General features: G+C 47.4%; 1 protein-coding gene across 6 annotated transcripts in view; it reads right to left on the bottom strand.

Moving 5' to 3' along the window:
- LOC147010863 (teneurin-3-like) overlaps nucleotides 1-11,296 on the bottom strand; it is a 417,211-nt gene that overhangs the window by 200,667 nt on the left and 205,248 nt on the right. For all 6 annotated transcript variants that reach the window (XM_085858959.1, XM_085858958.1, XM_085858960.1 and 3 more), the window contains one exon: nucleotides 8,711-8,951. In XM_085858959.1, coding sequence (XP_085715085.1) covers nucleotides 8,711-8,951 — 241 coding nt within the window. The remainder of the gene's footprint in view (nucleotides 1-8,710; nucleotides 8,952-11,296) is intronic.

Raw genomic sequence — 11,296 nt, 5'->3', positions numbered from 1 at the left:
AATCGCGCACCATTACCCGCTGCCCCACCTCGAAGCTGCGCAGCCGCGTCGGACGCGACATTGCCCCACTCCCCGACCCTCCAGGTCACAGCAAATCCAGCCTGGACCGCAATGCCCGTCGAATCACCCATGACAGGATGAACTGCGTTCCTGTAATGGAGCAAAAAGACATCGACCACCGTCTGCACAGGTGCAACACCCCCCCTGCGCAAAGCCCGCTTCAACATCTTGACAAACGACTCAGCTTGGCCATTCGTCTCAGGATGATACGGTGCGGACCTTAGATGTCGAATACCATTCTGGCGCATAAACTCATCAAATACACCCGCGATGAACTGCGGACCATTATCAGAGACCAGGATCTCCGGTAACCCTTTATTAGCAAAGATCGTCCGCAGTTTCTCTACTGTAATGTTTGCTGATGTATGCTGCATTACTACAACCTCTGGCCATTTAGAGAATGCATCGATCACAATCAAAAACATTTTGCCATTAACCGGTCCCGCAAAATCTACATGGACCCTCTGCCAAGCTCTGTCTGGCGCAGGCCATAGTCCCGAAGCTCGACGCGGGTTATCAGCATCTGTCTGGCACGTGGCGCAACGCTTAACCAACTGCTCAATGTCTTTGTCCAACCCCGGCCACCACAACAGGCTACGAGCAAGACTCTTGGTCTTCACGATGCCAAGGTGACTGACATGCAGTTCTTCCAAACACCGCTGCCTGAACCTCGGTGGAATCACCGTCCTCATTCCCCACATTACGCACCGTTGCACCAACGACAGCTCCGATGCGCGTGACGTGAAAGGTTGAAATGCCGGTGTCGAAGGCAGATCGCTCCAATTCCCCGTAGAAATCGCCTGGACGACACGGGCAAGCACCGGATCACGAGCCGATTCCACCGCGACCTGCCTGGCCGTGACCGGCCCGCTTTGGACCTGGCCCAGCGCGAACACATCGACCCGGTCGGCCAACTCAGACGCAGCTGGACCCTCCGCACATGGCAAGCGAGAGAGCCCGTCGCAGTTAGCATGCTTCTCGGTGCTTCGGAACTGAATATCATAATCGTAAGCACCCAGAAACAGACACCACCGCTGTATTCGCACGGCTGCTACCACCGGCACCCCGCGTTCGGGTCTCAGGATGAATTGAAGCGGTTTGTGATCCGTCTGCAAAGTGAAATGCCGCCCCAGCAGGTATTGATGAAACCTCCGCACACCCCAGACGAGGCTGAGAGCCTCACGCTCAATCTGGGCATATCCGCGCTCTGCTGTGGACAGGGTCCGGGATGCAAAACAAACAGGCCACTCGGAACCATCGTCCATCCTGTGGGAGAGCACTGCCCCGATGCCATATGCAGAGCTGTCGCATGCCAATAGGAGCGGACGCGCAGGCTCGTAGTGCACGAGGACCATATCCTCTGTGAGCAGCCGCTTGACGCGGTCAAACGACGCCTGGTGTGCAGGCCCCCAAGCCCAGCGCTCGTCCTTCTTGAGCAACCGCGTTAACGGCGCAAGTTGTGAGCTGAGCCCGCGCACGAACCTTTGGTAATCCTGGGCCATACCAATGAACGAGCGCAGCTGCGTCTTGTCGCGAGTCGGTGGCATGTGCTGAATCGCCTCCACCTTCCGAGGACCTTTCAACAGCCCCTCCGGCGTGATGATGTGCCCGAGGTATTCCAAGCCCTGCTTGAAGAACGCGCACTTGTCCCTGTTCAAGCGCAGGCCGCATGCTTCTAGCTTTGTCAGCACTTGGGCAATGTTCGCAAGATGCTCGTCCGCCGTTTTCCCCGCAATGAGCACATCGTCCAGGTAGGTCTGAGCGGGCAGGCCAATGCAAACCTGATCCATGGCTTTCTGCCACAAAGCTGGGGCCGAAGCAATCCCAAAACAGAGTCGGGTATATCGATAGAGTTCTTGACACGTGTTGATTGTCAAAAGCTCGCTACTCCCGGGATCCATCGGCAGGTGAAAATATGCATCACGCAGGTCTTGTTCCATTTACTTGTCCAGACCCCCGCCATTGACATTGAAGTATTGACTCCCCGCCAATCGCGCATATATTTCATCGATTGACGGCAATGGATATTGCTCCACGCTGAGCCCGGGTTAACCGTGGATTTGAAATCCCCGCACAATCGGACGTCTCCATTCTGTTTCAGCACCGTGACAACCGGGGTGGCCCAATCCGAGCACGACACCCGTTCGATCACTCCACAGGCCTCCAGCCTATCCAGTTCACCCTTGACCTTGTCCCGCAGGGCATACGGCACTGGACGCGGTTTACAAAACCGCGTAACCACCCCCTCCTTCAAGAAGAGTTTTGCCTCCATGCCCTTGAGTTTCCCAAGGTCGTCGCTAAACAACCCTTGATGTCTTTGAAGAATCTCCTCCAACTGATCCTCCCACTGGCTCAGCACGGGTTTCACAAGGTGAACTGCGGCCCAGTCTAGCCTGATGCGGGCCATCCAATCTCGGCCGAGGAGAGACGGCCCCCTCCCCCGCACGACGTACACCCGAAGTGTGGCGACCTGGCCTTGATACCGCACAGACACGTCTGCCATCCCGACTGGCGTTATCTTCTCGCGGGTGTACGTGAACAGCGTGAGGTTTGACCTGATAAGCTTCAGGCCGTTGAGTCTACGCGCGGTCTGTTCGCCTATGAGCGACACCGCTGCTCCCGTATCGACCTGGAACGTGATCGGCGTTTTGTTCACTTCGACTTCCACCGTCATCGGGCGCGCCGTCGTCGGGCCAATTGAAAACAGGCTCAACAACGGCCGCTGGTTCCGCCCCGAGTCGCCTCGCACATCGCCGTCCATGACCTTAATGGTGGCCGTCGCCCCACGGCACATACGCGCCAAATGACCCACCTTGTGACAATTCAAACACACGTTGCCTTTACACGGGCATGCACGGCGCAGGTGTCGACCTCCACATCCCAAGCATGTCCGCGGGGTCACCCCGCCGCACGCGCGGCCGCGTGGCGACGTCCGACCCGCATCGAAGGTCGTGCGCACGTCCCGGGGTGCTCGCGACCCCGCGTGGCCGGTGATGGCTCGAACATCTCCGCGAGTCTGCTCGACCGCTGTAGCCGTGCTGACCGCCGAGTCGAATGTAATGGCTTCATCCTCCAGCCGTAAAACCGCTGAAACCATCTTCGCATCTTGTAAACCAGCAATAAAACGATCTCTGAGCCGAGCTGGACGCTCCCCCGCCGTGAACTTGCAGGCCACGGAAGAATGCTTAATCCGCGCCACAAAATCAGCGACGCGTTCCTCTGCACCCTTCGAGAGGCGATCAAACTGGAATCGAGCGAGATGTAATGACTTTTCCGGCGCCATGTGTGCTTTCATTTTCTCCACAATGTCCCGAAACGCCAGCCCGTCATCCCGGGGCCTGTTCGGTGCCACCAAATCACCCAGTAGCCGATAATGCTCCGGTGAAAGCGAAGCGAGCAAGATCGACTTCTGTTTGCTCTCGTCGACCACATCGTTCGCGTGGAAATAGCATTCCAATTGCTCCAAAAACAATTCGAAGTCGTCTCCGTCGAAAACGGGCACAAGTCCGTATTCAACCATCCTCGTCAGCCAACTAGAGTGTACGAGGTGCAGTGGGACGCAAGAAGCATGCGGGCCAGCATCAACTCCGCTTTATTGCGCGACCAGAAGTACACTCCTGCCACCCCTAGCGGGCAAGGCATGATATACGAAAACCCAATCACGTGACACAGCACATCAATGATCCCCCCTCCCCTCGGTCAAGGGGAGGAAGAAAGGGCTTTTCCTTCTGGCAGCTCGCCATTTGGTGGGAGGTGGGGGGGGGGAAGAAGGTTGAAAATTTGGGTGAGGTGTTTTTAATAATGTAGTGGTGGTGTGTTTGTTTTTAATAATGTAGTGGTGAGGTGAGGTGGGGGTTGAGGACTTTTGGTGGAGAAAGGGATTGAGGTGTTGTGGTGAGGGTGGAGGGTTGAGGTGTTGTGAGGTGTTGTGAGGTGTTGTGTTGTGGTGGGGGTTGAAGGGTTGAAGAGTTGTGGTGAGGTAGGGTGGGGATGAGGAGGGAGCTTGAAGGCTTGAAGTGTGGAGGGCAGGAGGATGATTGAAGCCTTTGGGTTGGTAAAGGGAGGTTGAGGACTTGGGAGTGGGGCTTGCTGACTTGGGGTTTGCGAGGAGGGCTTGAAGACTTGGGGCTGGGATGGGGTGGAAGGGGTTGAAGACTCAAAGAAGAAAGGGGATGAAGACTCAAATTCACAATTTACATTTACAGTGGAATTTGCATGGGTCCCTGACATTATTCTGTCAAAGAACATTCCTGTTAAACTCCTAAACTATTCCACACTCTATTGGGAATGAACTCCCTCACAACAGCCTGGTGGAACCGGGTTATCTGCTGATATATCTAGACTAATAAAAGGCAATGTGTGTATGTGTGTATGTGTGTGTGTCTCCTCCATAACTCCAAAACCATAAAACCTTGCAGACTGAAACTTGGCATGCATACTAAGAAAACTCGAAGGAAGTGCTGGAGTGAATATTGGGTGTTTGGGTTAATTAAAACACTCCTTTTGAAGACAATGAACGGGCTTATTAAATTATATCCTTCATCAGGCGATCCTCAGCCACCTCGCTCTCTGGGTCTTAAGGCGTTTCCTGGGTAACCTCGTTAGGGTCTGAAACCGCCATGTTTTTTAGCCTGCTCAACCTTGCATTGACTTGGAACAGACTGCAACGATTTCTTCACGATAAAGTTTTTTTTCTTCACTTTCATCACTCATGTCAAATGAAACACATACACACACACACACACACACACACACACACACACACACACACACACACACACACACACACACACACACACACACACACACACACACACACACACACACACACACCCTTTTATTAGTCGAGATGGCTGTTGTAAGGGAGTTCGTTCCCAATAGAGTGTGGAATAATTAAGGAGTTTAACAGGAATGGGGCCCATGGAAATGGCTACAAATCGCTGCATACATCACTTTTGTAAGTCCTATCATTTTCAAATTCGGAGCTTGGAGCAATTTCATGCATTAAATGAGACGATTTTCCACGATCTACTGTCATGGACAAATTAAAGTGCATCATCGAAATATTATTTCAGTTTTGACGATCAGATATCTTCCGGACTAATTAAGTGTCAAAATCTGTTGTAAAATCTGATAATTTAAAGAAAGAAGTAGTCTTATAACTAAACTGATATACCTATTTACTTTAAACAAGCAAGGCTATGATCCCTCCTCCATACATACACCAGAAAACGTGAAATTTCGAAAGGGTTAAACTTATATTTTTCTACTATTTGGATAATTATATTGAGTGAACAAAAAGTTAAGGAATGTAACAAAATTAACCAGCTTCATTGAGCTGTACGATTTAATGCATTCACGAGCCAAACCAGCGCTCTGCGCGAAGTTTCGAGAGTGAGGGTTCGTTAGGTTCAATATATCTGGAATGACGTCAATATATCTAGTGTTCACAATGTGATAAAGAATTTCTTTACATACAATGTTTCTTGTTACATTTTTTGTGTCAAATGCACCTTGTGAGGTAGTCAGCATGTACAGAAGAGGGTTTTACATTGCAGATGATGTTTTCTAGGAGTGGCATTATGCCTCTCAGCAGAGATGGTCTGTCAACGACAGACGTAATGACGTCAACGAATGACCGATGATGTCATGATGTCATTACGCCTCTCAGCGGTGACGTCACACGTAGCCATGCAAACGAATGTAAAAATTAGAAAATTGCCAAAAATTCCCAAACCTGTCCGTCTGGCGCGATCTCACATAGCCCATGCTGTACATTAGACCACAGAGCACCCACATGACAAAAGTGGCGACAATCTGTCTGGCAGTTTCAGAGGAGATACGTCCACAAAATATGGCTTAGCGTATTAATATAATAATGGTTAGACCATACGCCCTGTCCCTTGAGGGACTGCCTCTCCATCGCATCTGCCAGATCTGTGTCTATATTTTTGGAGGTTTCACGAGCTACTCAACAGGGTATCAAAGCAAATCTGGTAAAAACCGGACGTTTAAAAAAAAGTTATAACGCTTACGGGGATGCCGAACCGATGTACCATGTGACGTGCACAGATGAGCAGGCAAAATGGTGGATTATCTGCATTGTTTCTTTCATGGGCAATTGAACTTTGTGATGTCTCCAGATTTGTTCTGCATTAAGCTGCAACTCTTTTGTGGATGAAGCCATTTTATTTCATTAACTGCTGCGTGCGCAGTGATGATGGGTTTTAAAGTTAAAGGGATCCTTTATGGTATGCAGCGACAGCCTGGCCAACCATTCCTTATCAACCATTTAATTGGAGTGCTTGCATGAGTGCTTAAGCCACTCACCGAGTGCCTATTGAAGATTGGAAAGAATAATGTTTGTGAACATATCGCTGAAATGGCTAAATAAATGCAACGTTGCTTTTCGGTGAAGGCTACTCAAGATTTTTGGGTTGTATACAGTAAGTATTGTAGTTGGTAATCACACTGACTGAAACTTGCTGATTCCCTTAAAATTGCCAATGTCGGCCAAGCACGTGTGTGTGTGTGTGTGTGTGTGTGTGTGTGTGTGTGTGTGTGTGTGTGTGTGTGTGTGTGTGTGTGTGTGTGTGTGTGTGTGTGTGTGTGTGTGTGTGTGTGAGAGTGAGTGAGAGTGACCTTAGCAGCTCAGGCATGGATGCTGTCATCTTCCAAAGCCAAGGCAATTCAAGAAATCAAATTAGTTAGAGGAGTCCTGCTCAAAAATGAGTACAACAAGGGGATACTCCCCACATTGGAAGATCCAAAAGGGACAAAACGAAAGGAGCCAGACACACTTGGGCACTGTGTACTGCCATACTACCCAGGCCTTTCTGAAAGAATTGGCAGGATAGTACATGGTGCACGGATTGGCGCAGCCGACAAGCCTTTATGCACCATCCCTAATGTCATCTCAAAACTGAAGGACCCAATACCAACTGGTGATAAATCTGGAGTAGTTTACCATTCATCCTGCAATGACCATGACCAATTCTACATTGGTGAAACTGGACGAAATTTGAAACAACGATTAGATGAAGATCACAGAGACATTAGGCTTGGAAAACTGACCAAGTCAGCCATAGCACGTCATTGCCTGCAATCTGGCGATAAATTTGACTTTGATGGGACCTGTGTCCGAGACACTACATATAACAAATGACACAGGTTGATTATGGAAGTGTGGCACGTGAAGAGCCGGGAGGGTGGCCTAACTGGGGAGATAGTGGACATACCCACACAATACACACATTTGATGCAAATGTCAAAAACTGGATGGTGCAAACGGCCGGATAAGGTGAGCAACAAACAACACTTAATCCCAAACACCACATCAACACATGCACAACACTCAACGAGAACACCAACACTCGCACAACCAACACCTCATCATGCCCAACCCGGACACAAAACCAGCCGTGTCCGTGCTTCGGAACCACAAATACAACAATAAGTGCACACACATGCTCACCCACACACATACAACACCAGATCACGTGGAAGTAAAAACAACAAAAAAAAGAGCACAGCACCTCTTCAATGATGTGATTTGACGTTTGTTTTTGCTTTTGCAAAATAAAACAAAAAAGCATTCCTCCATTTGAGCTCGAGCACCAGCACATGACCGGAAATGAGCAGTTGAATTGGAATAAAAACCGGACACGTGCCAAGGCGGTTGTGCCGAGTCGATTGTGCCTGATGAAGGCTGCTGTGAAGCCGGCAAAACGTTGCTTGAGACCGGGTCTGCTCTCGCTTTTTTGCTCAAATTAGTTGAGTCGATCTAGTTTTTACTTTTGGTTGGAAGTGCCTTCCTCTTCTTTACAATATATATATATATATATATATATATATATATATATATATATATATATATATATATATATATATATATATATATATATATATATATATATATATATATATATATATGAAGCTAACCAAAGAAACATGTTCATGGCTCATCTGTATTTTTTTTTTTAACTTTGGTTTGATTAATCGAGATCGAGATATGGGCAAAAGAAAATATACAATGTAAAAACCCAGCCAGAAGTCCAAGGGAAGTGGTGTATTGGGGAAACCGTGCTCTTTACAGCTGGCAGTTCGAATTTCCATTCCAGTTTTTGATAAATTTGTGTTGACCTTCCCTTCCAGCTATAACCGATAATTTAAAATCAAATAATTTGTGTTGACTTTTTATTTATAAATGTTGGGTTCTGACTTTTTATTTACAGTATATATTCAGTCAGAGCACAAATTATATTTGGCCGACCTCCCCCACCATCCACCCCCAGCACCATCTACACCATCCTGCCTCCACCATTCCCTCATCCCCCCACATCCACCGATCCACCATCACCCCCACTAACCCACAACCCCTGATCCACCATCACTCCCGCTAACCCACACCCACCATTCACTTCCTTCTCGCACTCTCGGAGAAAGCAGGCATGGGCCTATATGCCTATGGCTCTGTATCAACATGTGGTGAAGTGTGCGAAGTGCGCCGATCCACACTAGTACATATGATGGTGATTGAACTTTGATGATCAAAATAAGCCAGGAAAACTAGATTTATAGAAAAGACATGGAGAGGGAAAGAAAATGATGATGCAAAGATGCAGAATCCAGGAGTAATATATTAAGGCACCGTGTTTCCAAAGGGATGCTGGCATTATAAGCCCAGGAGTCTTGAGGCTGGCCAGATTCATGGCGAGTTGGAGGAGCAGGTGGTCTTCCAGGACTGCCATGATGACGGTCAAGAGGTCCATTGTCCATGCCAGTTGCCTCGAGGGAAGTCAGAGAATGGCCAAGTTGTTGAGCAGTTGGGCCAGTTGTGGGGAAACCATGGGCTGCACCCCGAAATAAAGGAGGCTGTCCACTGGGGTAATCTGAAAAAATAGAAGGAAGGAATTTAGGTGGTGCAAAAAAAAATGAAAGAAAGTTGAAATGGGTAATCTGATATGATGTGACCTGAAATTAGAAGCTCACCCTTCTTTAACTACTCATACCATGAGACTACTGTGAAAGTTGCAGACGAGAAAAGGTTTAAGAAAGGCAAGGTGGTAAACGTTCTCCATTTTGGAATTTGAAATCTGATTGGCTTATTGGCTAAATAATATATTATTTAATGTCCTAAAGTGAATGGAACCAGACAGTATAGATAGATGGACATGCTCCATGATAAAGTGCCTCTTATTGCCACTGTATGACATCGTAGTTTTTAGTCAATGGTAGTATATATCCACATTGAAACATATACAGAGTGGAAGTAAAATATACTCCATGTAATGTCAGAGATGAAACACCATTTAAAAATAAAACATAAATAATGACAAAAGCACAAAAATGTTGTCCACCAGCAAAAATAGTGAGAAAATTTATAGACAGCAAGTCCTGTGAAATGGGTGTTTACATCCCTTGAGCTTTCAGCCAACATTGGTTTAACGATTTTGAAGAACATCTGCCTCAGCACACACAGGTTTGCATTCTATGGCAGAATTTCAAGTGGTCATCACCACCAAAAGCGAGAGAATACTGCGAAATTTCATCCAAAAGAGCACATTGCAGAGAAAGTCATCCTGCTGGCCACAGAGCACCAAGCATCACAAAACATAGATCCCCAAATGTACATCTCAAGGATGAAGATTCTCCACATTGTGCTTGAGTGAGTCAAAATGAAATTGTGAACCAACCTCCCAAAGGGAGAATGATTACAAAGTGGGGAGATAGATAGAGATAGAGATAGAGATAGAGATAGAGATAGAGAGAGAGGGACACACAGACTTTTGTATCTTTTTATGATAAAAATAGAAGAGAAAGCCCCCAAATGGGAGTCACATTTTCATTTCAGAGAAAGAAAGAAAAATAGAAAATCAAGAAACAATTTCTGAAGAAAGGAAAGGATTAATTGGGTGGATTATACACAAAACATTTCACAAAAGGACAAACATCCCTCTTGGACTTTACAAATAACTTCCTTTATACACCATTTTGATTCGAACTGCGGTAATCTTCCAGTTACTGAAAAGAGGTCTCTCCATCGAACCTTCTGTTGTGTTATTTGCCGTTGTGAAAGGAATTTTACACAACCCAAATAAAGGTCTTTTTGTTTGGGAAGGCCATTGAAGCCTACGTTAAAAGGGGGACAAGGAAGAGGGCTGGCAAGAGAAAAAACACATACGAGTTCAGGAAAGGTAGAGAGAGAAGGTATTCGATGTGCATTTTGTTCATTGCTTTGGTGATCCTGCTCCCAGCAGATGCAAGCTGCGTGTATGTCCAAAGCACACTACATAATATGCGTGCCACGATTCGAGAGGATCGCACACGGACCAGGCTACCCAATGCATCAGCTCCGATCCAGCTGCCATTTGGGCTGAGAAGATCTGCGACAGATTTAACGCCCTTGTCGGTAAAGCGTTGAATAAAACACCTATCAGCAGGCATATCATGGAAATAGGAGTTGTAGAACAAAGGTTCTTCCAGAAACATCTGTTTCGTGTAAGAATGTGTAGCTATTGTTGTTGTCAGAGCTTACCACGCATTTAGCCTGCTCTGATAGAAACCAGAGAGGGGGGATGTGTTGATTTTGGAAAGGTCCATCAGGAAAAGAGAGTGGTCATAGCCTAGCCTCCCAGCCTGTTGCAAAAGGTGATGAGCGACGTTGACCCATGGTGGGGAGGGTTGTGTGTGTATAGCATGCAAAAAAGCAACCGAGAGTCAAAAGGCCATTAGCCGGCTCTTTATGTTGACCAGGCCTTGGCCTCCATCAGTCAGTGGTAAACCGAGTACCCCAGGTCACAGCCAGTGTTTTCCGTCCCAGAAAAAGGACACAAAGCACTCTGGAGCTGTTGAAGCAACACCGCTGGAGGATGTAGCACGAAGAACCTGTGCCATAAGGTAGAGGCCACCAGTGTGTTGATGACCAAGACCCTTCCACGATATGACAGTTGTGTGATCAGACCTTTCCATTTTTGCAGTTTACCCTCAACAAACTCAAGCAGACCAGCCCAATTTTTTGCTAATTTGGTATTATTACCCAAGAACACTCCAAGGTATTTCACACCATCGTTGCCCTATGACAGTGGAGCAGGAAGTCTTGGCGCCAAGTAGCACAACGGACCGAGCCAAAGGGTGATCGTTTTGTTCCAATTTACTTTGGCTGAAGAAGCCTTTTCGAATCAGGACAAACAATAACGAACGATGTTAATGTCATTGATATCTTGTATGAATACAC

The sequence above is a fragment of the Eptatretus burgeri genome, chromosome 16, assembly GCF_056783735.1.
Source record: "Eptatretus burgeri isolate ZD-2024b chromosome 16, Ebu_testis_v1, whole genome shotgun sequence".
In the NCBI taxonomy this organism is placed as follows: Eukaryota; Metazoa; Chordata; class Myxini; order Myxiniformes; family Myxinidae; genus Eptatretus; species Eptatretus burgeri.
The sequence above is the reverse complement of the archived record's forward strand: the minus strand, read 5'-3'. Positions and strand labels throughout refer to the sequence as shown.